This window comes from Phoxinus phoxinus (assembly GCF_949152265.1).
Source record: "Phoxinus phoxinus genome assembly, chromosome: 6".
NCBI lineage: Eukaryota > Metazoa > Chordata > Actinopteri > Cypriniformes > Leuciscidae > Phoxinus > Phoxinus phoxinus.
In genome coordinates, this window is record NC_136881.1 from 32,807,072 (window position 1) to 32,832,816 (window position 25,745).

At 38.0% G+C, this 25,745-nt stretch overlaps 4 protein-coding genes across 8 annotated transcripts in view; 2 read left to right on the top strand and 2 right to left on the bottom strand.

The window, feature by feature from the left end:
* Positions 1-1,044, top strand: part of evi5l (ecotropic viral integration site 5 like) — a 49,512-nt gene extending 48,468 nt beyond the window's left edge. The window contains exons 23-24 of the mRNA XM_079616684.1: positions 561-726; positions 907-1,044. Coding sequence (XP_079472810.1) covers positions 561-726; positions 907-1,004 — 264 coding nt within the window. The 3' untranslated portion in view covers positions 1,005-1,044. The remainder of the gene's footprint in view (positions 1-560; positions 727-906) is intronic.
* A 34-nt stretch (positions 1,045-1,078) lies between these two features.
* LOC307000811 (uncharacterized protein) lies at positions 1,079-11,880 on the bottom strand. Of its 2 annotated transcripts, none has more exons than XM_079616681.1 (18): positions 11,284-11,880; positions 11,014-11,178; positions 10,798-10,916; positions 10,331-10,499; positions 9,980-10,092; positions 8,308-9,097; positions 8,074-8,198; positions 6,731-6,965; positions 6,435-6,571; positions 6,272-6,362; positions 5,172-5,297; positions 4,477-4,649; positions 2,674-2,771; positions 2,467-2,594; positions 2,206-2,386; positions 1,962-2,103; positions 1,793-1,862; positions 1,079-1,613 (listed from the first exon to the last, which is right to left on the bottom strand). In XM_079616681.1, the coding sequence occupies exons 1-18, from the start codon at positions 11,687-11,689 to the stop codon at positions 1,591-1,593; spliced, it is 3,291 nt and encodes a 1,096-aa protein (XP_079472807.1). In that variant the 5' UTR covers positions 11,690-11,880; the 3' UTR covers positions 1,079-1,590. The 2 variants fall into 2 exon arrangements, with proteins under 2 accessions (XP_079472807.1, XP_079472808.1); XM_079616682.1 differs by having other exon boundaries at positions 1,415-1,613; positions 11,296-11,880.
* Positions 11,881-14,268: 2,388 nt separating this feature from the next.
* LOC307000174 (uncharacterized protein) lies at positions 14,269-20,569 on the bottom strand. Of its 3 annotated transcripts, none has more exons than XM_079615572.1 (5): positions 19,949-20,569; positions 18,443-18,561; positions 16,811-16,964; positions 16,603-16,721; positions 14,269-16,523 (listed from the first exon to the last, which is right to left on the bottom strand). In XM_079615572.1, exons 1-5 carry the CDS (start codon positions 20,238-20,240, stop codon positions 14,658-14,660), a joined length of 2,550 nt encoding a protein of 849 aa, XP_079471698.1. In that variant the 5' UTR covers positions 20,241-20,569; the 3' UTR covers positions 14,269-14,657. The 3 variants fall into 3 exon arrangements, with proteins under 3 accessions (XP_079471698.1, XP_079471699.1, XP_079471700.1); XM_079615573.1 differs by having other exon boundaries at positions 14,340-16,523; positions 16,811-16,938; positions 19,949-20,392; XM_079615574.1 differs by lacking the exons at positions 18,443-18,561; positions 19,949-20,569 and adding an exon at positions 18,115-18,156 and having other exon boundaries at positions 14,340-16,523.
* Positions 20,570-21,044: 475 nt separating this feature from the next.
* On the top strand, positions 21,045-25,745 carry LOC307000178 (epithelial membrane protein 1). Of its 2 annotated transcripts, none has more exons than XM_079615581.1 (5): positions 21,045-21,246; positions 22,643-22,763; positions 22,909-23,017; positions 23,366-23,506; positions 24,461-25,745. In XM_079615581.1, exons 2-5 carry the CDS (start codon positions 22,686-22,688, stop codon positions 24,619-24,621), a joined length of 489 nt encoding a protein of 162 aa, XP_079471707.1. In that variant the 5' UTR covers positions 21,045-21,246; positions 22,643-22,685; the 3' UTR covers positions 24,622-25,745. The 2 variants fall into 2 exon arrangements, with proteins under 2 accessions (XP_079471707.1, XP_079471708.1); XM_079615582.1 differs by lacking the exon at positions 21,045-21,246 and adding an exon at positions 21,549-21,663.

A 25,745-nucleotide genomic window follows, 5' to 3' on the forward strand; every position in this document is an offset into this window, starting at 1 on the left:
CACAATAAGCAATTACTTTTCAGAATAAAGTTACTTTTAAAACAAATGGTATATTATAGTTAGTTATTACATATATACACTACCAGTCGAAAGTTTGTAATAATTAAGTTTTTTTTAAAGAAGTCTCTTATGCTCACGGTCACCCAGGCTGAATTTATGTGAAGATAAAATACAGTAAAGCAGTAATAGTGTAAAATATTATAACAATGAAAAAAACTTTTTTCTATTTTAATATATTTAAAAATGTAATTTATTCTTCTGAAAACTGGAGTAATGATGCTGAAAATTCAGCTTTGTCTGTCACATGATACATAAATCATTCTTAGATTCAAACATTCTACTGTGTGTATATATATATAATTCTATTCACTGCTTTTTTATGAAAAAGCAAACATATATATATAATTCTATTCTCTGCTTAAGTTATTTTTTATTTTAAAAACTCATACGTACATATACACGTCTCGTTTGCTTTTTCATAAAAAGAACTGCGTAAGCAGTCATCTCATTTAGCTATATTGTCAAAGTGCATGTAATGATTTGTTTAGTTTGCATTTCAGGAACGAACATTTGAGTGTAAGGAATGTGGGAAGGTGTTCAAACGCTCATCCACTCTGTCCACCCATCTCCTGATCCACTCGGATACACGGCCATATCCCTGCCAGTACTGTGGCAAGAGATTCCACCAGAAATCCGACATGAAGAAACACACCTTCATACACACCGGTGAGACTCAAGTTGAATTGAAACTGAGTAGAATGCAGATTGCAGTGGTTTTCTAATGTTCTGACAATGGACAACTTTTGTGTTTCCCCCCATTTAATCTATACAAATGTTTTACAGTATTGAATGCATTTTTTGATTGCTCCACATTTTAAACAAAGGTTTACTTTGTGTTTTGTTCAGGAGAGAAGCCCCATGTGTGTAAAGTGTGTGGTAAAGCCTTCAGTCAGAGCTCCAACCTGATCACACACAGCAGAAAACACTACAGACCCTTCAGCTGAACACACACACACACGTTTTCCTTCAGGAGGACCCACGTGGCTACTGAACCACAACCTTTGTGAATGTACATATACCAGTATTAGCTTTACAAAACACAAAAAGTATTATAAATTATCAAGTGCATATTTTCTTCTACATGTTAAAACCAAGTAATTTCCTAAGCCAGTGTTGAGTGAAAGTGTCATAGCTGCACACCAGTAATAAAACAATAAATGCAAGGAAAAATAGTGCTCAATTAAATGCAATGTTGACTCGTATCCAATGATACAGAAATGAGTCAAACAGCAATACAGCTGACGGGCACAGGTTCATTTGAGTCACTGCAGAACATCTGTGTATAGCTATTTGTTTCACAATATGTTATGTTGAACTTGTGTATAAAACCACTATCATTCTACAATTCAAGACCGTCAGTATTTTGACAGCTTTATCTTCTAAAATCTATCTATTTAGTTGCCATACAAGTAAAACTTCAGCATAACAAGAAAATGACAGTTTCAAAGCTTTATTGCTTTACAATTTGTGAGACAATGTGTGAAAGAATGGTGGTTTACAAGTTGGGCTTTATCCAGCTCATAAGTCTTCTCAGAACTTCACATTAGAGGGATCTGGAGAGATAAAGTGCTTTGGGTAAATCAAATACAACCAGCAAAATGAACAAATGACTAAAACAGGAGAGCAGGGAAAACTGAGCTTCCCTTTATAGTAGGCCTATTCATGGTCAGAAATATAAATGATAGCCATACATGCATACAGGGGGGGAGACAGTACAATGTCTGACACTCACCTGCAAAGCAGCCCTCGACACACTGATCATCCGAGGGCAGACAAACCTCCGTTGAACACATAAAATAAATCTGTGACGGGCCAAAAAAAGAAGGTTTTAAAAGTTGATTCAAATGTTCTGTGCATATGCGACATCTATTCTTCTAAACACTTTTAGAGCTGCTCTATACCTCTTCATCTGCCTGCAGGTTGGCGTCTTCAGACAGGAACTGGAATGTAGTGATCGTGAATCGTCTTACATGATTGGTCAGGGCCTCTGCAGGTGTAGCAGGAGGCTTGTGGGTAGGGGTCTGGTCAAGAAAATTTGGGCACCTAAAAAAAAAGTATATCATTAATCAGTTGCTGGACCAGCTAGTTCAATACATAGATTGTATAGGGAGAAAAAAAACAAAGGAAGAAACATCTCTCTTGTACCCATCATAAATAATGATCCAGGCTGATTTGGCAGAGCGCGGGTATGCCACACAGTAATGCACCAGCAGTACAGCTGAGGGGTCTGGAGGGTTTAGCAGACGCACTTCAAGGTAAAGGGGTTTCCCGAGCAGCATTCGCAGGGGCTGGTGGTATTGTGGGTAAAAGCTGTCGTAGAGCTCATCTGAATGAAAAGAGGCTGCAGTTGATGCACAAACCACTTTTTTTGTTGCGAAAGTATTTCATGTTTTGTTGTGAACAAACCTTCTGCGATCCTGAGCTGAACTCCAAACACCCCCTGAGCTTTGATAGAAGGCCCGAGGGAGGGGCTCTTCACCAGGTAACCCACACTTACCACAGATCCGGGTAAATACCGACACTCAACCAGTAGCCTGGGACGATAGGGAACATGAAGTCTCGGCATGTTGCTCAGATCTTTGAGTACTGGTGGGGTTATAGTTTCACACGTACCTCACAGGCGAATCTCTAGTGATGGTGCCGTAATTTAGACTGATGGGCTGCACTCTATTCAGGATCTCGACCATGTAGATGACCGTTTTACCCACCTCCTACAGACATTGAGTTAGACTTGCATGTACACACTCAGGGTCTGTTCACAATTAGCAGATTTGGTTAGGTTAAACCGAACTCTTCTGCGATTGCTCTGGTAGTGTGGTTCGTTTCATTTGAATAAATGTGAACACTGCTATCCGAACCCTGATGCGCTCCAAATGAACTAATGCAGTTCGACTGACATATGAACGCAACACGGACCAAAAACATCTAAACAAACCAAAAACAGGACGTTGTGTCACAAGATGCGACCCTAAAAGAGAAACCGAATACCTGTTTGTTCTCGTCATAGGACATTGCCCATTACAGTTCAGTACAGGCATTGGAACCGTTGCCTTCTGCCAGCAGATCTTTTGTTTGTGTGCAACAGACGAATTCCTGCCGCAGATTTGACTCCTTTACACATTTTAGAAGCTCTTTGTGAGTTCTCAGCTGGTAAAAATATCATCACTTGTACACACATGATGCTGCGTGCTGGGATTAATGTGCTTGTTTTGTTTCGGATGTTTGGTTAATTCCAGTGTTTCCCCTACAATGTGTTCAGTAGCGGCGCAGCGCAGCCGCTGGATTTTCAGCGCCGCTACAAAATTTTCACATGATCACTAATATCATATCACAACATTCACTTACACACCTAAAAACACTGAGACACGGCAACCGGCGGCGCTGCTAATGCGGTGGCTCTGAATCCCCTTGTTGACAAGGAGGAAAGAGCCACATGTGGAAATATTTTAGATTAGGCTAATGTCACGTTGCCATAAGGGGCCGTTCAAAGCGCATTTTTTGCGCATGCAAATTCGCGCGCCTCTGTTCATAGTTGCATAGCAACGACAACGATTGCTACAGTAGCCTATATTGTTATTGTTAATTAGGTAATTGTATCTAACAAATGGAATATTGTTAAGCGTTTTTAATACTACAGTTTCCATCTTTGTAACCGTGATATACACTTTAATATATGTAAATTTAATCTAAATTAAGCTTTGGTACCGAGAACCGTGGATTTGGTATTGGTACCGAATACTGAAATTTTGGTACCATGACAACACTATTAGGTAGTTATAAATAGGCTACAAATGTCCATTTCTATCCTCAAAACTTGCCAGAAGTCATGGTTTAAGGGGTTGTTTTAAAAAAAATGATTCCGGAGGTAAATGCCCTTGCGCGCAGCTTGGTAACAACCTCCGGCACGTAACAGCACCGCTGCTGGAAAAATGTCTAGGGGAAACACTGAATTCCGTCGCAAAATGAGTGTCATTTGAAAGCTTGTTTCCACCACAGAAAAAAACATTTTAAAAGATAATTGCGACTTTTTACCTTACAAGTCTGACTTTTTTTCTCAGAATTGCGAGATATAAAACTCACAATTCTGACTCTCGCAATTGCGAGTTCATATCTCGCAATTCTGACATCTTTTCTTTCTCACAATTCTGACTTTATAACTGCCAATTGCGACTTTTATATTACGCAATACTAATATAGAGATAAGAAGTCAGAATTACAAGATGTAAACACGCAATTGTGAGAAAAAAAGGTCTTGTTTTTGTTTTGTATCTTTAGGTCCTGTGTTAAACATGACAGTGTGAACGCCAAGCGAACCAGGACTAAATGTATAATTTTCTGTTTTGTTCCGGACCAAAAGAGAATGAACTACAAGTGTTAACACCCTCAGATACATACCTACTGCAACTATCTACTCACATATCTGTGCACCCCACATTCATCCAGCGGGATCTTGAAGAGGGCCAAGTCAGCTGTAACTTTGTGGGGTGTGCAAGAGCTGTTGCCGGCCGTGACAAGAGTGGCTGGGGAAAAGGGCGGATCCGCGGCAGACGAGTGAACCGAGAAAACAAAATGTCGATCCATTGTGCATTCTGATTGGGATACACACAAAATTGCACAGGTGTTAAATACCATGTTTCTCTTCCGGAAAATGTTCCTGTTTGATTCTAAGAAATAATTATTTCCGCACACACCAAAAAAAAGCCAACTTTATACAAACAAAAAAACATGTTGTAAAATATGGCTGTCAGTTGAACATTGTAACTAAAAAGATTTATTAAAAAGGTTAAAAGAACAATTTAAGCAATTATTTAGCCCATATATTTACTTCTAAAGCCCAATTTTTGTAATTGTAAATAATTTCTCATCACCATATAGTCAATTAATGAAAGGTTGGTTTTGTGCTTTAAAGTTTTTTTTTTTTTAAAGGAGCAGCTGCTTTTCTATATATATATATATATATATATATATATATATATATATATATATATATATATATATATATATATATTTATGTACATACTTTGAGACTGGTAAATACTACAACATTAAGTACCTATTTTTAATTCATGTTTGTTATTCCGTTTGAATTTAAAAATGTTTGTCCAGCTCACCGTCCATGGGGTAATAACACGACTGGGTGTCTTCACAATAACAGCAGCCTCTGTCATGGCACTCTGATGATGATATAGCCACAGATCCACAGACCAGACGCAGCTCAGGTGCAACATTACATGATTCTACACAACAAAAATGTGAAATTAAAATAAAAAAAATCATAATGTTTGAATCCATTCGTAAGCAGTGTTAGGGGTAATGCAGTACAAGTAGTGCAAGTTACAGGGGTTGGCAACTTATTAAAAAACAAGCAAGCAAGCCCAGCCTAGTCCCATGTAGCCAGACCTTCAGAGTGAAGGCAGAAGGTCTGGAGTCCATGGCAGCTTTAAAGTGCCTCTATTATGATATTTTAAAGGTTCCTAATGTTGTTTTGGAGGTCTCCTACAACAGGATTACATGCATCATTAGATGCATAAACACTTTCCTTTTCTCATAATATACATTCCTGCACATCACCACATTGTTCAATGATTCTTAAACGACTCGTTGGATGATTCAGTCTCTCTAAATCCCTCCTTTCCACGAGCTACTCTTCTCTGATTGGCCAGACGGCCCAGTCTGAGGAAGCCTTCAGAGCTAGAAACTCAGAGACTGTACATACAGTAAAGACAGTAACGATGGCATTGGTTTTACCATATCAATCTGAGCGCGAGTCTGATGATGAAAAACTGGAACTAGTTATAGTTTTAAATGTAAAGTCGATGTCTCTACAATAACAAACCGGTGTGAAAAATCCTTAATGAATTTAAAGAGTCTATACCATGAACGTTACATACTTTAATTTATCCTAATAAGCACTGATTGTCTCAGTTGTAAACATGGCGGTTTTCTTCTTCTGTGAGGGGTCACGACAGCTTTGTTTTCAGGCAGACCGTTAAAGAACACGACACACGTCTCCTGGACATCCTAGAGAATTCAGCAAATCAGATGACTACAATTTTGTGTGCCTTATGTATCAGGCGTTCAGCCATCGATTGGTGGGTGTGACGTCTGAGACTAAGCCCAGTCCAGATGAGAAAAAGTGTCGCAAAAGTAACAATGCATTAGTTTTAAAAGTAACTTTCCCCAATACGGTCTAGAAAGATTCATACTGTACCTTGACTGAAAGAAGCCTGACATGACAGCAAGGACTCAACTGTGCGCCCATTCGGTGTTTGATATTTTAATATAATTCGGTACTGTCCATCCTGATTAAAAGAAACAAATATTCATGAAGTCAAAGTCATACAATCTGCATAACATTGAATGACATCACAGACCTTATGAGTCATGTGACATGAAGAGTAAGGCAGGAGGACGTTGATGGCACCATCTTTATCCCTTCTTACAGAATACCCACAATGACTTGGAGCCTCCAAAATAGGAGCAGCTTCTGTTTTGACCCCACTGGAAGCATCTATAAAAGAAAATGACAGATCTTAAAAAAACATTTGATATAAAAACATTTTTAAAATATTAAACAAATTGACAAATCACATGACAAACTATAATTGCCACATTTTCATGGGAATTTATAAAAAACAGATGTTTTCACCTGAACCGACCTCAAACTCACCTTGTACAATGAGGCCAGATGTTGGTCCAGGTGGCAGTTTTACACTCATATGTTGGCTAGAACACGCCACCTGAAATTTAGGTGGTGATTGAGCGGGTGTGTGTACGGTTGTTAAGTGAGGTACTGTAGGTCGTGTGCCTCTATCTCCAACATGGTGACACTGAAGCTGCAGGGTACGGAATCGCAGTTGAGGGGAATCCCAGAACCTGACATATAGAGAGATCACTGTAGGGGACTGAAGAGGTAAAAAGGAGAGGAAAAGAAAGGAGAAAGAGTGAAAAAGTGTCACATGATACCTGACAAACACAGGACAATGTGCAGAAAAACCGAACGCCACTCCTAACTCAATCCTAAACAATTAAAAAAGAAAATCATTTAAAAATGTACTTTTAAAAAAGAAATATATCTTAAATAATAATATAATATAATATAGTTATTTAAATAAATATATATTTCATTATGCAGCGTTGTTTTTGTTTGGAAAAGGGGTGAACTGTCTCATTGCCAAGACCAGTTGCTTATTAACATTCTTCTAAGCATTCTACAAAAACAGGAAAATGTTTGTTATGCATTTTAACAAATTAATAAAAAAATTAAACAATTAAAAACAAAAGTAAAAAACTTGTGTCTGGAAACTATACAAACAACAATATATTGATTCCAAATTCACTTTTTGTAATTATTTTAGCTCATTGCCATATTTAATTCATGTGATTACATTTCGACTAGAAAAAAATATTGCATTTCAATATATTTGCTGAAATCTTTACCTAAATTTGCTTACAATTACTGTTAGGAGATTTGTGAAAAATACACAAGTTTGCATTAAAGCGTATTATTCCATTTTAATTCAATAACCGGGTTATTTAATGACACATAGACGGGTTTCTGTGCAACGTCATCACAGAGATGAGCGTGCAACTAGGCGGCAGAAAGCAGCTCTCTTTACAGCATTTCTAGCAGAAACAGATGACACGGAGCTGTTGTGCAAACAGTTCTGTGCAAACCGCCAAAAAGATGGATTTAAAATGTAAGAAATCAATACTTTTATTCATCAAGGATGAATTAAATAGATCAAAAGTTTCAGTAAATACATTTATAATGTTAAAAAATATTATTTTTCAAATAAATGCTGTTCTTTTGAACATTCTATTTAAAGAATCCTGAAAAAAATATGTGTTATCAAATTACCATATTAGACTGGATTAATGATGCTGAAAATGCAGAACTCTGCATAAAACCTGTTAGCGGTTTTGCCTCTTGAATGCGTGCGCATCCAGTATTGTTTGTATACAAGAAACCCGTCTAAAGGAATGTGGTGAATGTCAGTACTGGGGGCTCACCTTTTTGTGTGTGTGGCAGGAAGGTAGTGGTGACGAGAGCTCAACACTGCCGCCTCTGGAGTGGAGTTTGTAGTTACAGGCTGCTGGGACAGATGCGATGGAGATCCAGGTATTCGTCTTCACATCTTCAAAAATTACCACCACAAAGAAGAGCAAAAACACATGTTATACGTGCATCAAAGCAGTTTATATTCAGGCATGTAACATTTAAATAAAAGTCATAATGTAGCTCACCTTTGACTTTAATGGAGTCCATTCTAGTTGAGGGAAAAGTTGCCATTAATCTGTTCTTCGTGCAAAAAAGTGATGGAGATATTTTGGGGGGTTCTGCAGGTGGAGTCGGAGGAAAGACAGGGATCTGGGGGAACAGGGGCTCTTGTATCAGTGGCTTGTGTGTGGGTCGAGGAATTGAAGTCCATGGCATTGGCTGGATGGACGGTCGCGAAGCAGTGGGCATGGCTGGCTGATGATGGTACAGGGTGGGGTGCTTAGAACAGAATGACTCAGGATAAGGGGGACAGGATATAGGGTACGGTGCATAGTGTGGAGGGGGCATCACTGGGTATTGGGGTACCATCTCTTCATGCGTTTGTGGAATTTGATCCACAGGTAGAGTCAGATGTTGTTGTACGGAAGATTCAGGAGGAGTATAAACAGGATGATGATAAATGTGGGCAGGCGGTTTCTGGTGCTGATAAACACTGTGTCTCTGATGGACAGGACGCGTGTCATGAGAGGTATGAGGGTGTTTTTCAGGATGAAACGGTGGTACTGCAGGTTGTTTATAAGGAAGGTGCGGGATCACAGCAGGTTTAGGTGTTGCAAGCCGCCGTGTGGAACCAGGAACTGCTGGGAAAGCAGGAACATGTGGGATAAAAGACACCTGCTCCTGATTGGGCTGCAGTCGTTCATGGAATGGATGAGGATGAAGGTAGGGAGGAAACCGAGACAGGTGGTAAGGGAACGGACAAGAGAGAGTGAACTGCTTTCCATCCCAGATGATGACAAGGATGTTCTCTCCATCCTACAGAAAAACAATGAAACTTCTTGATCTGAAACTTGGCTCATATCTTCTCAAAGAAAGCAGTGAATTTTTTAAATCAAGGATCTTGTGACATTAGGGACGTCAAGTGTTTCTTTAGCATTTGAACATGAACATTTCCACCCTGGAATAAATAAATCAAAACCCCTCAATCCCTCAAAATTGTGAAAAAGACAAAGTTACAAGTGAACTAGGAATTGCAAGAGGGGGAAAAAAGTTAGATAAAAACCTGCAATTACCTTTTTTTAATTTCAAGTTTCTATCTCGCAATTCTGGCTTTTCCCCCTTGGATTTCCAAGGTTATAGGCTATTTATCCAAGGTCCAATATTTATTTTCCGTATATTGCTAGTTTATATCTCACAAAAAAACAACAACTCAGAATTGGAATACAAGCTCAGACTTTATTTAGAATTGAGATATAAACTAGCAAATTCAAAAAAACTTTAGAACTGCGAGATCCATGGTGGAAACAAGCTTCTATAGAAAACCAATGGATATTAAAAGCTTTGAGGTGAAAACCATGGACTGTGGTAGAACATCCAGTAGTTGTCAAGGATAGGTACTCCTACCATGTAAGCATTGGTATCAATTTCAGTGATTCTTTCTAAATGATACCACGGTAAACAAGTATCACCCACCTCCACGTACCATTATATTCCTAAGTGAACATTTACACAGTCTAGATTCACATTTTCTATATTTTTCATACTATTAAGGATAGATGAAATAAAAATCGATATAAAAATCAACCAACAAGTACAGTTTACAAAATTGTGTAAAAGATTGACAAATGTGGATATTTTATCTCAAGTGTAAGACACTCAAATGACCTAAATTTCTCTTAAAGCGTTTCTGTTTCTTACCGTCACAGTCACGCATTCAGAACTGAAAGTGGTATGAAGTAGAATGACCTCAGGAGGAGACTGTATGCGATATGCACACGTCTCGGATAGGAGAGGCAGTACGTTCCCATTCACTTAACACAAAAAAATGCATGAAGAATGTCAAACCTCAACAACAACAAAAAGGATTCAACTGTGAATTTTTTTTTTTCTTTTGCAAGCTTCTAATTTGGATAGATGTGAGAACAATGCATTCAATCATTTGTGCAATAAAAGGAGGTTAAAACCATAAGCTTAATTAAAGGTGAGGCTTCCTGTGACAGCCAGAACTAAAAACAGCATGATCTCAAATGTGTGTAACACACTCTTTACCTTTAACCCTGTGTTTCTCAGCAGCTTCCTGGGTGCCTTCTATTGCAATGACCATACCAAATGGAGAGCACAAGAAAGAAGGAGTTGGTTTTGAGATCACAGGTGCCATAGGACAGGATATCTTTACAGGACTGCCCCACCACTGCAGTGATAGAACATAATTTCCATTCTGAAAAGGGGAAAGACTGATTAAAATGTGGAATCTGGGCAAAAATGTATTTATAACTATTGATTAAACAGCAAGTAAACTGTTACGTTAGAAATATGTCAAAACAGTGGGATAAAAAAAAATCATCAGCAGAGCAGACAAAAATGTTGTACATTCTGGACTAGCAATGTCATCAAGAACTTCAAAAAGTTTGTCATGCACAAACCAATATAGCCACTACTTTTTTCTTGTTATTTCTCTTTGCATGCTTGGTAAATACAAACTAAGTTACTACAGTATAAGATTACATATTTGGCACCTCTTGTGTGATGTAGCACCCATTGAATGGGGCCATTAGGACCAGATCTTTCCATGTGACCCTTACAGAATATCCGCAATATGCAGGCACCTGGAATAAAGGCAGTGGGGCTGCATTCACTGTGAATAAAGCACACCAGAAAAGCAGGTTAAAATGTTCAGCAAAAAGTGATCCAGCGGTAACACAACATGAATAACAGAGTCACTTTATTCTCACCTCTATCTACAAAGATGTGCGTGTATTCTCTTCCAGCGGCTGTTAAGGTCATTACCTCTTCTGAGCAGTGAACCGAGGGTAATGCCAGCCACATAGGCCTATCTGTGGATTGGGAGCTAGACCCGCTTCGATCAATTTTCCTAGAGATTTCTGGTCCCCCAAATGCTATCCATAACACAAAAACATGAAAGGAATTGCGTATTTATGTATTAACGGTTTTAAAAACACTAAAAATAGGCTATAGTCATACTCAGAAAAAGGAAAACACACCTGGTGCGTCACCTTGAAATGCAGCTTCGACTTCCAAATCTTTTTTGTGGAAACTTCTGAGTGGAGTTTTTTCATTGTTGAAGTGCATAGATGCGCTGTCGTTTGATCGCGATTCATACATGTACTTACTCGACTGTAAAGGTATTGTTTCATTCGTATTTATATAGGAAAAATCCGCTGAGACGTCAAGTTTTGAACTCGCGCGTCTACTGCGTTTGAAATTAGGATTTGTTAGGTTCAATTCCAACGCACCGCTTTCGTCCGCAAAATTGTTAAAAATATTGAAACGGTATTCTTCTGAATAACCTTCCCGCTCAGACGTAGCCCTAAAAGTACGACAATTGAGATGAAGTGCTATTGTTGATAATATAAAAACTGTAATTAAGGTCTTAAGTTCGCAAGACATCGCCAGTTTGTTTCACCTCACATGCGCTCCCAAGATCGCATGGGCAAACGGCGAGTCCAATCAACAAATTAATCTAGACCACCTGTAACTTTGGAATGCTACGAAATTTGGTGAATTGTGACACATGCCCTGTCCAAATACCCACACTTGCGGTCTTTGCACTTGACCACTTGTCTACTTATACATGACGTATTTCCTGTATTTGGCCCAAAGTGTTCAAGTAGCCTAGGCTAAAGTGTGTGTTGAACTTTTGATTAGGCCTACCTGATGCGATGGGACACACTAAGTCTTGCAAAAAAGTGTTTACTGAGCTTTTTTAAAATTATTATTATTTTTCAATACTTTGCATTTTAAAATAAACTTCTAAGTTCAGTAGGCTAGCCTCGCTAAATTAACAGAAGAGTTTTTAAGAGCAAATGTACAAAAAATACCCTACTCATCTTTGCACCAATAAAATGTGGTACTTTATGTCTTAGGCTATGCTACTACCAGATACCCTAGTGAAAAAAGTATACTTTATTGTATTTGAAATATATTCCCTTTTTCAATAGCTACATTGCAAATATACTAACAAAAATTCTAGGCTACTATCTTTAAATATATTAAAAGTATAGCATCATGCTTTTACCTATTTTCACAATACAATTTATAACACACTTTAAAATAATTGCACTTTAGTAGGCTATATTTTTTATTCAAATATATCACACCACAATAGCCTCGTTGGCAAGTCTGATGACATGTGCTCCGGGAGACTGGAGTTCGCGTCCCGGTGTTGTGCCGTATTTCGACCCCCGCCAAATTATTACCAATCCAATCCCATCTCTCTCGTTCTCTCTTCCACCTCAATTCCTGTCTAGCTACTGTCCTATCCTAATAAAAGGTGAAAACGTCCCAAAAATATATCTTTTCAAAAAGGAAGAAAAAAGAAGAAGATATAATACACTTATGGTATAGGGTATGTTTCGAAGACACTCATAATTAACATATAATGTACTTAACAGTGTACTTAAATAAAGTAAACTTTAATACCACTAATCAAGCATGTTATTAGTCCCTACACAGGCATATACTTAAAGTATACTGGAAGTTGTTCCAAATTAGTACACAAAAGTACACTAAATAGCCTACACTTAAAGTTATGCTTTACTACAATTTAATTACAACTAATATATAGTACAAAATTAATTGTTTCAATGTAGCACACTTCAAGTTAACTAGTCATTAACACACTTGAAGTATACTGATTAGTCTGGCTGCAAGTATACTTAGCATTTTTTTTTTTCCACCAGGGTATGCAATATCTAATTAATTTGAATTACAGTAGAATGTGTTCATGAACATCTCGTGATTTCGGGGCACGTGGGTTTCCGAACATAATACATGATGGGATACGCTTAGCCTATACTGTGTAGAACACAGTGATATTCGAGTGTGGGTTTAGTGTGCATTAAGGGCACTGCACTTTGGCATTTTTAAGATATGGGACAGTCTTGTGCACTTATGTCCTTTGTCTGCATGTGCCAACAAACCACAAATCAGCCCTGAAACAAACAAACAAACATAGAAAGCACACATTAAAGAGGAGGTTCCTACATTCTAAAGCATAAAGAGTGCAACACACACACACGGGTATGGCAATACAATATGGCAAATTATCAGACAAATTATGTATAACAAAATGCATAAAGAATGCAACACACAGGTAATAATAATAAAGAAACTGACACAATAAATTACATTTTTTAACAAATCTCAAATTTGACAGCATAGTCTTTAACCCTTGTGTTATGTTGCGGGTCAATTTGACCCGGTTCGATTTTCTAGTTGTTGGAAATACTGGTTAACCTATGTTTTTTTTCTTGATATTTTGTGACTTTCTCATTTATCATCATGAACATGCATGCAAAGTTTCAACATGCTGATGTGTTTTGACATATACAAACAAAACAGTTTTGTCAAAACAAAACAGTTTTAAAAAATGGTTAAAAAACATTTTCATAAATCATGTTCATATATTTTTTGTTGTTGTAATGTTTGACAAATGTTTATATTGAAAGTTTACAATTTGTACCTGAATCTTTGTTGTTTTACATAGTGTCATTTTTGAGGAATTGTATTGAATCCAATTAGGGTCAATTTGACCCGAACCATGAGGGGTGTGCACAGAAATCCAACATAACACAAGGGTTAATGTCTAAATAAACCATTTCAGTCAAATCCAACAGTGATTCTGTGTTCTGTCACTTTTGAAAGCTTTGATGTGAAAAGCATACAACAGTTGGGAAAGATATATAATTTCAATATTCATGCAGCTGTTGTATATTGCATCATGTTGGCTATAATGACCTGTAAATTATTTCATATTTAGCTTAAGAACTGGTATACATTGTTAAAAGCGCTATATAAATGATGATGACTATTGATGTTAACAATATTTTCAAAATAATGCCATGGTGAAGGATCATGTTGCCATGTCAACACATTACTAAGTGAACTTTTACTAATATAATCACTGTCACTATTGTTCTATACAATTCTATATGGAATTATAAGTCTATTGAAATAAAAAAAATCTTGAGAAATAGTTAAGTATTGCTTAAAACAAAATTACTTAAAAATGTCTGGAAATTAAAGCAAGTGCGCCATATTTAGTGCCATTTTGTTGACAATTCAAACAAACCTTTTTATGAACTTGATATTTTTGCTGTTCTTAAAGTCAGTGGTAAAATGACAGTCAACAAGTGTATTCTAAATTCTTACAGGACATACAATTCATGCAAAAACTACGTATTGAAAGTCCAATGCATACAATTAATAATAAACAAAGTAGTCAGCAAGTAGTTTACAACATATTTATTACATTATCAGAAGAAGAGTTTAATCAGGTCACTTCTACACCACCATGCCAATACATTTTCTATGAAAAAACAGTTTATTAAGACCATCTTTTCAATCTTTCCATCTTTTAATTGAGCGCTTCAGCAGCCGAAGGGCTGTAGAAATATGATCCAGAGTGTGATGCCTTTCTTGACTGTTGCACTTCCTGGGAGGTAGATCTCAAGTATGGAGACCCAAAAATGTCCTTGTCAAGACTTGCCGGTCTGTGGAACTGGTACGGTGGCAGGGTGTCATTCTGAGGCTTCTGACTGCTCGGTTCTCTTGGCTTTTCAGAGTAGACATGGGGAATCCGCATGCCCCTTACTGAAGGGCCCTGACTGTAAGGAAGTTGTGCTGCCTTTGCACCTTCCTTTACAGGAAAAAAACGAGGCATGGGTTGTGGCAAGGATATAATAGGATGATTACCTGTAAACGATGGGGCCTGTGGACTGAGAACTGGAGCCATGGATCGTGGCTGGAAAAATCTCTTGGGACTAGAACCAGTATTTTCAGCCAAAAGCTGACTGGGCTGGTATTGTGAATGACTTAAGATTTCTCTGCCAGATGTATCGACAACAGACCTCTGATAAAGATCTAGAGACTGATCTCCACCAGTCTGATACTCGAGATACTCTGGTGTACGGCTTGAAGATAGCACCAATGGTTTTGACCCTTGAGACAGCCTTTTTACAGGAAGGGGACTGGTTGACCAAGGCTGTTGGACTGGCTTTTGGACTTGTTTTGGACGGAAGGGTCTATCATCTTGCAGAGCAGGGTAAGAGGGATAAAGACTTGCTTGAGGCGGGGATAAGGGAGTTGTGGTGGAACTCTGATGGCCATAACTTCCTTGGTAAAAGTGTGGGTGGTGTTGAGAAGGCTGGAAATGTTGAGCTGGCTGGAAAAGTTGACTACCAGAATCATGGGGTTTAGAAGCCACAGCACTGGTCAGTGGCTGTTGCGAGTAAACATTCATTGGAGGAACAGCAGGGTTTGCAGGTGCAAGCCAAGTAACGTCAGGCTTTTGATAACTGGGTATTTGATACCGTAAAGGTTGAGCAGGATTTGGAACAGGAGGCAGAAACATCTCTGGGAGAACCGGTGGTTGTTGATTGTAAGAGCATATAAAATACCCAGGTGGAAGATACTGTGCTAAACTGGCAATAGAAGGATTTACTTGAAGCGGATCAGGGCTAGGAAAGTTGTAGTTCTGAGCAGACCCAAAAGGCTGATACAGCGAAGTACTAGGGACAGGATCCTTTGAAAACTGATATTTCGGAACAAAGGAAGGCTTAGATTGAGGAGATGAAACCGGTCTTTCGAACCTATAAGGATAGTAGTGAGGTTGAGAGTTAGGAGCCTTTGTAACTGTAGCAGCGAGATCCTGTTCCATCTGCTGCTGATGGGGTTCTCGTTGTTCGATTTCCGGTTCAGATGTTGGTTCAGGTGTCGGTTCAGGTGTCGGTTCGTGAGTCGGTTCGGGAGTCGGTTCAGGAGTTGGTTCGGGAGTTGGTTCGGGAGTCGATTTAGGAGTCGGTTCAAAAGTTGGTTTAGGAATCAGTTCAGGAGTCGAAACCACAGGTTTACTCGTCAAAGGATTTCTGAAAGGCACCGGCGGTTTTTGTATAGGAAGTGAAAATGGAAAGTTTACAGACAGATTAAAAGAGCCAGGCAAAGATGGCAATTTAGGCAGCCAACGACCCCTTGGGTGTAGATGGGGTGATCTAGCTACATTTCTTTGCTGATGCTCAACTGGAAATGCTTGCACCTGCTTCACAGTCTGACTAGGAAATACAGTTGGCGGCTTGTGATATACACGGAGTTGCTTTTGTGGCAGTGGTTGGGTTGTCTCAGAAAGCCCCGGGTCTTTGACTGGAATCACTGGTATTGACTCATATGGACAGGATAGTGGCATCATCTTGCCTTTTGATTTCAAAACCAGAATGAAGTGACCATCCTGAATCACATTTAAACCAAACATCAGAAATAATATCTCCAAATCTGTAAAATACTGCCAAAACCCTACAACAACTCACCCTGAAGTTGACACCACAGCTCCTATATGGAACAGAGAAGGTGAGCTGTCCCTGGTTAGACTGCTCTCGGTGCCAACATTCAGTGGCCACATAAAGCAGAGGTGCCCATTCCCCATTTACTGTGGAAACAGGTTATATTAACATATGAAAGTCCCCAAGTGTTAGTCAACCCCTTTCTTTTTTTTTATTCCCATTACTCAATACTTACATGCAACTGACAATTCATCTGCTCTCCAATCACCAACAATAGTCATTTCCATGGCATCGTTCTTACAGACAATGGAGGGAGGGGTCCCACTTGCAGGACAGGACAGAACCTGCTCTGTCCCATACCAGCTCAGAGACAATACATATTTAGTTTCCTGGAATGTTTTTGAACAAAATGAATAAAGTGAATTGTTTTAAAGGTAATCTTATTTAGGCACAGAAGTTGAGATCATGACTAGCCAAACACCACTCACTTTACCCCCAGTAAACCCTGTTATTTGACTCTTGCTCACAAACACAGCTGATCATGAAACCATTTGTTTGCTACATCCATAGTGATAGATGTCCAAGGAATCCTGATATAAATCGTGGGAGTGGACCCAGGTTACTTTTGAGGTCTGGTACAAATATGAAATACAAAAAAACATAGCCTATAATTCCATATGTATGCAAGATAAATTAAATTGCGATCTCAATTCAAAACACGCATCATTTTTTTTTCATTACAATGATTCTGCTATGTTTATAAAAATTGATCACACTGGAAAATTTAAACCTGCTTTCGCGCTGCAGCTGAGCCAGAGCGAGTAGCGGTTATGAAAGCTACACGTTTTAAAAGGCCCACTGAATAACCTTGAAACACACAGCATTTTTCAATGTGTTGATCCAATTTTCACAGAAAAAGACAGACAGGGAGGTACGGTACAGCAAAAAAAAGCCAATAGCTATTACCGGTAGTTTATATCACAGTTTGCCCAAAGCCATTGAGCTTGGTTAAATCTAATCTCTAACCATTTCTCCTCCTAATCTCATCCATGTCGCTTCAAAATATGACATTCTGTGCAGAATTCAAATGGGTCCAAATGTTTTTTATATGTTTAACTTAATTCGCCCCGATGGAAAGCATATTTACACAGTCTGAATCATTTCTTATCCCTTATATAGTGCACTGTGCCATTGACCATGTAAAAATATTAAATGTCTGAACAATTGACCGATTTTAGCAGCAGCTTCAGTGTCTATTTAAAATGTAGAGGGCGGGATGCTACAGATTCTAGAGAGCATTTGATTGGACAGAAAATCTGAACAGAAGCTGAAGAGCAGAGTGATGTCATCAAAATTATTGATCCATTTTGGCAGAAGTGAGAGACTAAGTTTTGAATACTTATATCTAAATGCACATTGTCATTTTTTGGGAGCACACAAGCTTATAGGAAACAGTAAGACAAACAAAATAACGAAAGTACAAGGATTAATGTTTATAGTCTGGATAAGTTCCAACAGCTATCAAAATGAGTAAGTGACCTTTAAAACAAATGTCTTCAAATAAATTATGCCAGAAGATGTGACAAGCGACAGTTAAATTGTATTTGATCTATTAATGAATCATTAATTCAAGAGATTCATTCAAAAACTCTGAACGAAACAATGATTCATTTATTAATTTCAAACGCTTTACACTTTGTTTAAATTAAATATTTTTAACATTTTAGACCATTCAAATTATATTTAATTAAAACAGTGCACCTTGTTGAAGAAAAAAACCCACAACAAAAAACAAGAGACTAAACAACCAGATCTTATTGAATAAGTAACACTTTTACGGTGACTGAAATGAAAAATGGACGCTCACCTCTTGTTTCACATAACATGAATCAAAGCTGAATAGCAGGTGGACATCGGTGCGTGAAGTCTTGATGGAAACACCACAAAAAGCTGCTAACTGGTCCAAACGGAGCAGGTCTCCAAGCGCTATGAGAAGAAAACATATCTGCAGTTTAAATATAATGAATCCGTTATATCATTATTTAACTGTAAAAAACTAAAGTCCATCCAGCATTTAATGTCTTGAAAACATGCAAACGTATTAGACACAAAACCGTTGTTTTTAACAGGAAAGTAAAGTAGTCATCAGATATAAGAAGCTCGGTTTCTGAATAAAATGGCATACATAAGGCAAAAAGAAGAAGACCCAGAATAGAGCCCTGCTGAACACCATAGGAGATTTAACCACGAGATGAGAATAATTTCCCCAAATTAACAGAAAAATTTCTGTCCTTAAGGTAAGACGCAAACCAATTCAGCACAGATCCCTGAAACCCAACTCCATGTCAAGTCTTTATAAAAGGATGTCATGATCTATTGTGTCAAACGCTGCACTTAAATCAAGCAGGATTAAAATACAGCAAGAACCGTCAAGAGGAAGTCAAGTATCACTGCAACCTTCAACAAGGCAGATTCAACTATGAAGTTCTCTAAAAGCAGACTGAAATGTGTCAAATATTAAAAGTACTTCGGTAAGATGAAATCGAAGAATAGACAACTTACCAAAACTTTTGAAATATATGAAGATAATTTAGAAATGGGTATTTAGTTATTCAGATCATGCTAATCTAGATGGTGCTTTAACAACGGATGGACTTTTGCAGGAGAGCCCGATCCGGTTCCTGGCGATATAGATATAGACCTACCAACCTGCTTCGATTGTGTTTGATCAGGGTTGGAGCTGAACTTACAGGAAGATAGATCTCAAGGAACATGATTGGGCACCCCTGGACTATAGCATGTTTAAAAGAGCCTACAATTAAATTTGCTAAGGAGCTATAGATAACAGCAGTAACAACTGGACTTAACGCTGGAATAACCTCTTTAAAAATTTGAGAAGGCTGAAGGCATCAGAGGGATACGATGAGGGCTTCATATAAACAATAGCAGAGCTGTGAAGGTGACAGGTTGAAAAAGAGAAAGAGCTCCGATAAAAAGCCGATTCTAGAGTACAGAAATGTTGAGATGTATTTAGACCTAATACACAACTTTATAAAATGGTTTAAAAACGGTTCACACAAATCATTGGATATCTCTAATGAGGCACTAGGAGTGGGACCTGCGGCCTATGCATTTTAATGCAATTAGTGAATCATTTCAACTTCTTTAACGGTGCTCTAAAAAGACATTCTCTGAAAATGTCGTATGATAGCCTACAAGTCGCTTAGTAATGTTATAGGCTAGCCTATAATGGCTAAAGACAAAATACGTTCTAAATGTCCATACATTATTATTCGCTGACATAAAAATCACTTGCAATTTAGCGGTTTATGTGAATTAACAGGAAGTTTGAGGATATTCTGTTCACACTTACGTCCACGAATACGGAGGTTGACGACATCGGAATGCTTTAGAAAAACTTTAAAGACCCGGTCGCCACATTCAAACTGCGGTTTATTTTGTCGTGTCTGTATAAATGCATTCAATCCTTCGTCTCCAATAGATTTCACACTTCTTCGCTGTTTTGAGTTTAGCCAAAACTTGAAGAAATCGCCACCTGAAATCTCGTCGTGGCCATTAGGCCTCTTAGCAAATTCGTTACAGAAAACAAGCTGAAAATCGAATAATAAAATGCAAAGTATTAAGAGATGACCGCACGCATTCATTTTGGATAGTGTTATCTCCCGCTCTTAGTGATACAATAACTTTTCATCAATTTTGATGTTTAAATCATCTTATCCTCGCACAAACAGCCTACTTAGCGAGCTATATTGTATCATAAAATATGGTAACTCTCGAGCCTGAGAACTACTAATTAAAAGTGTCACGTCAGGAACCGACTTTTGAGCTGTAGGCTACGCTATGAGCCACAGCTGATGCTAATTGTCTAATAATGGCATTAAATAATTTTCTAATATGGATAAGTCTTAAACGGTTGTTTGTGTGGTAGCCTATGATCAGAGTTATCATGACTCCTCTTTTTCATTCTGAAAATGTTTAAAGCTAAACAATTTATAGATGTGACGTGATCAAAACCAAACATAACAATTCATGAAATAAATACGATTTATTTATTATAATTTTTTTTTTTTACATTTGCAATTTGCATTTATAAATGTAAATACAATTTAGAAATATAAATATTTATTTATTTATAAAAACGACGTGACATTCATGTAACAATACGAACACATATAGCCTAACCATTATGATTCATTTTCACAAATAAAGTTGGAAAAAATTCACACACACACACAAAAAAAATGTTGGAAGCTAACTAAGCGTACAACGCACAGAGAGAAAAAAAAACACTGAACTAGCCCTGATCTAACCTATTCTGCTCCGTTCAATCCGCAGTAGGTGTCGCTCCAAACCTACTTAGATGAGTCATCAACCGCTGCAATATAGTAGCCTACCTGCGCATCACTTTCTGCCTGCGCTACTTTATCATGATTGGACAGATGGGTTTTGACTGGCGCTGGCTTCGCCCTATTGTTGGATAGCCATGTGCTGCGTTTGGCCCGTGCAATGAATCCCTTTTAACCCTGCAGTTGTGTGTGCGACACCGGGCGAGTGTGGAGTCTGCGGTCACCGTGCATCTCCAGAAGAGCTGAGTTAGGATGCTGCGGCATGCGGATAGATCGCCGTAGCTATAGCACATCACAGCTTTAGGTAATAGGATGACGACCTCGCAAACTCTTGCAAAGAATTACTGAGCATGCGGCAAAAGTACAATTTCCAGTGCTTTTAAGGAGGCGTCTAAACGTAGAGCTGTTCGGCTTTTGAATAAAATATTTTGGTGGCTGTTTTGACATTCAGAGAAACCTACGTTTGTGTGTCTATTACTACACATCGTGCATGAATTTCCCGTGAGCGACAATATGTTCTAGGATTTCGCAATCTGGATGTGGGATGCGTAAGGACTTAAAAGTAAGTCCTTGGGATGGGTGGGGTCCTCTATGCAGCAAAAGAGTGCGGGAGGGGGGCGAGACAGCGGACGAGGTGCGGGGAAGTGCGGATCCTCGGATGGTGGGTCATCAGATAGGCTACGAAAAGCAAGAAATAAATTGAGAGCTTAAAATACCCAAGGTAATGTTTTATTATCTGTGCCATCGCTGTAGAATTCGGGTTGTTAAGTTAGTATTTATTGAGGCAATTAAGCATCTTAGAATTAGAATCGACATAACACAAAGGGAAATATGTTTCAGATAATTTAAAATTTGGATGAAGCTGCATCCGAAAGTATGACGTTACACGAATGACTTCTGTGTCGCACATCTGTAATTCGCGGGAACAGTCAGGATTCTATTGTATATTCGTCTAATGTATGTAGGCTAGTGTAGATATGTGTGACAATAACAGATTGTTATGCATTGTTGTTCGCATCAACGTTATTTTGAACGGGCATACAATGTGTATGAAATGAATGCATTGGCAAAAGGTCTGCTCTGAACTGTTAAAATTTTTTATTTAAATGGGAATTAACACAATCTTTTCTTTTAACTTTCTTGTTTGTATGAACAGCATGCATCAGCATTTTTAAATGACGTCTCAGTGCATATGTGTATGACTTTAAGAAAAGGTCATTAAAGAAAACCTTCCTCGTGACATTATTGCAGTTTAACAGTCGTTGGAGATTTGTGCATGTAATCCTGATGGAAACAAAGCTAGTATCCCAAAAGGAGAGGTAACCCTATAATAACAAAACAATGGCTATCTATCGCTTTGGATCAAGCAGCTTTAATGTGGTGATGTCACGGGCCATGCAAACACACATGGCTTTAATTATTAGAAGTACACAAGTAAAAATACTGTGTGAATGAAAAGAATATATTCATTTTGAAAAGATGTCATCAAACCTCTATTCTTCCTCCCTTCAACACCAGTGCATATATAGGACACAGTTAAACACTGGGCAATGGCGCATGCGTACAACTTTTTCATTTCAAAAAGTGGCTATTCTCATTCAGTCGTCATAAGATCGATGGTAAATCGCACAGGACCTTTCGATGTGGAGTATTTCTTAAACACAAGATGTCATGTCTTAAAATATTTCCCTCCCTTTCAGCGGGATATTGTTCCACCCTGTTTCCTCCTCTCATCCTCTGAATATGTTGAAGGCCCTGGCTGGAATCTGTTTGCTTCATCTGACTACAATATTCTTCCTCTTTTGGGCAACTATAGATGATGTGAGTTAATATTATTCCTCTTTATAATGAAATGTAAATATGTGTGCATTGTAAGTGTTTGTATTGTCACTGTAGTCAATCTTTTCAGTTGTGAACCATGTTATTTGCTTGTAGCTAATGGTAGTTTTTGATTGTGTTTTCCCAGGCATGGTGGTTCACAAGGACCCTTTACACAGACCTGTGGGGCCGATGGGTGATGGAGAACAATGATGATGTCTGGGTGTACATGGATATACCGACCTCATACAGGAAAGGTAAGACAAATCATTTTAGCAGTAGGCATTTTCAGGCATCTGTGTATTTTCGCTGGTTTCCTCTCTTTTACACATTTAAAAATAAAGGTTAAAAAAGCGTCATTTCCATAGAAGGACCATTTTAGGTTTCCCAAGGAACCTTTCAGCGAGCCATTTTTTTTTTAGTGTGAAAACATTTTAATCATCAGAGGAACTCTTTTACCAACATAAAGTACATTTTGTGCAATGGAGAAGTTCCTGGATGGTTCATTTTCTTCATGGAACCATAGATTCCAATAAAGAACCTTGGTTTTTAAGAGTGTACAGACTGGGACACTCACGTGACGTCCCTTCAATCCCTCTTTCTAGACTATCTGCAGGCGGTTCAGGCGTTTGCAGTGCTGTCCTGCCTGTTTGCTGTGTTCTCTCTGTGCGTGTTCATATTCCAACTCTTTACTCTGGGAAAAGGAAAGCGGTTCACCATCTCGGGAGTTATACAGCTCATCTCCTGTAAGTCCTTGCTTCTGAAAATCTGCAACACAATCTCATGGCAATACGTAAGAGTTTTCTTTTTGGCTAATTGGTGGCTAATTCGCACAATGTCATTCATACATTTTCGTAAAATCTCCTTACGCCCCAGTGACGGGAATGTTTAGGGGTGGAGTTACGGTGGACCTTCATGCTTACTTTTTTCTAATAATTGTACGAATTTATACAAAATCGTCACCTCATAACATTAGTTAAATTTTCCCGTGAGATCTGGTTGAAATCTGAGGTTAAATTAAGGCGTCATTGAGATGTGTTTGTGTGTTTATAAGTGATCGACCATTATGGATTTTTTGATGGCTGATGCTGATATCTTAGAGAGTAGGGTGGCCGATATAAAGCCGATCTATTTTATATCGCTCACTTTAATTTAAACAAGTAACACATGCATAACATTTGCTGCAAGAAAATTTATATTTATTTCTAAGTATTTACTAAATTAGAAATAATTAATTGGAAAATATATCAATATGCCAAAAATAATAATTGATAAACTAAATCTGTAAAAAAAAAACTGATTTATACTTTAGAGGTATTATAGCGTTGACTTTTCTATGACTAATAGAAAGGTAAACGGTATAATACTTTATGTATATACTGTTTACTTTCTTTCTTTACAGTTCTGTCTAATATTCCGTCAATTTGTTTAGACAAAACTGTTAAACAAAGACAGTAAAGGAATAAAGATAGAGAGTAAGTTCTAATCACTGTCAAAATAAAAGTCCCAGCACTGTCAAAATAACAGTTTGCTTCTGACACTTATCGGACAAACTTACCTGCCAATGCTGATATTTAAATGCCAAATATTGGCCTTGGTCGACCACTAGTGTGGATTGTTGTCTCAAAGTTTGTATTAAAAAACATACAGGTTGTACAGACATTTTGTTGTACATTTATATGTTTCTCTTGCACCTCTAGGTTTCTGCATAATGGTGGCTCTGTCAGTCTACACCGATCACTTTCACAGAGGTGAGAAGGATGGCTGGTATGGCTGGTCCTACATCATGGCCTGGTTTGGATGGCTGCTGACTCTCTTTACGGGAATTATGTACATCGTCCTGCGCAAGAGAGTGGATTAAACCTTAGCCCTCGCTCTCAGTGCTAATGTACAGCCTTGGAAATTCCTTTCTTTTGTCATGCTAACTTTAATGTGGACTTCGACTAACTATACTACTTCAAAGTGTAGGTGCAGTACCTGAAAATGAATGAGTTGTCTTGAATACATGTTGGAAATGTAGAAATGTGCACTGCAAATCATAGCATCAGCAGTTCATTTAAACGTTTGAGCAAGTTTAAAATAGGTGAAAGCCTTGACTCAGCATTTTTATTTTGAGTAATGCTATAGATTGTTTTGATTGGTCATCTTCATACTTCCACAAAGGGCAGTTAGAGGGTCTGAACAAACTTTATTGCAGGGGTTAGTGTGTAAAGATGGCAAAGATGAAGTAAATACAGTATATACAAGAATGAATTGTACAAAATGTATTTATAACATGTATAAAGAAAAAAAACAAGTTGTACATATAAAGTACATACAGAAAAATGTTATAAAAGTGTAGTTTTAAACATCACTTGCACTTTAAGAACTAGTTTTGTCTTAAAAAGATTTAATTTCATATTTTCCTTCAGTTTATGTTGTTGATGGCAATAGCGCAGGATCGTCTCTACTGTAGGTCCAGATAAGGGTCAGATCTTTGTTACTGCTATAAATTATGGTGCTGCTCCGTTTGGGATCATTCACTTGGTCATGTAGACTTTTTGTAATTTGATTGTACAAACACTCATACAAATATGATTAGCCATCATATTTCCTGAACTATTTCTGTGTGGTTTTCTTGATAATGACACCATGGGTCCTGTTGCTATGCCAACTATTTTGATTAGCATGATTGTTCATGTGGTCAGATGATCACCCTGTAAGATTCTAATTCTAGAGCACAGAATATTCCAAAAGAACTTTCAGAATGCTTTTCTTTTTTTAAATGTCAAAATGTACTATTTTTATGGGAGTAATTATTCAATATCCTCTCAAGGAAGAAGCTCCTTGTCTGAGTTATGCGGTTTCTGCTTTGCTTGGTTTCAGTCAGTTCTAGATGTATTTTTATTTTGCAGATTGGATTTTATTTTTTCATTGCAAAGCCAAACAGTGTGAACCAGGGAGGACGTTAATTTTAGTAAATCACACAAATAAAAACCTTGCCAT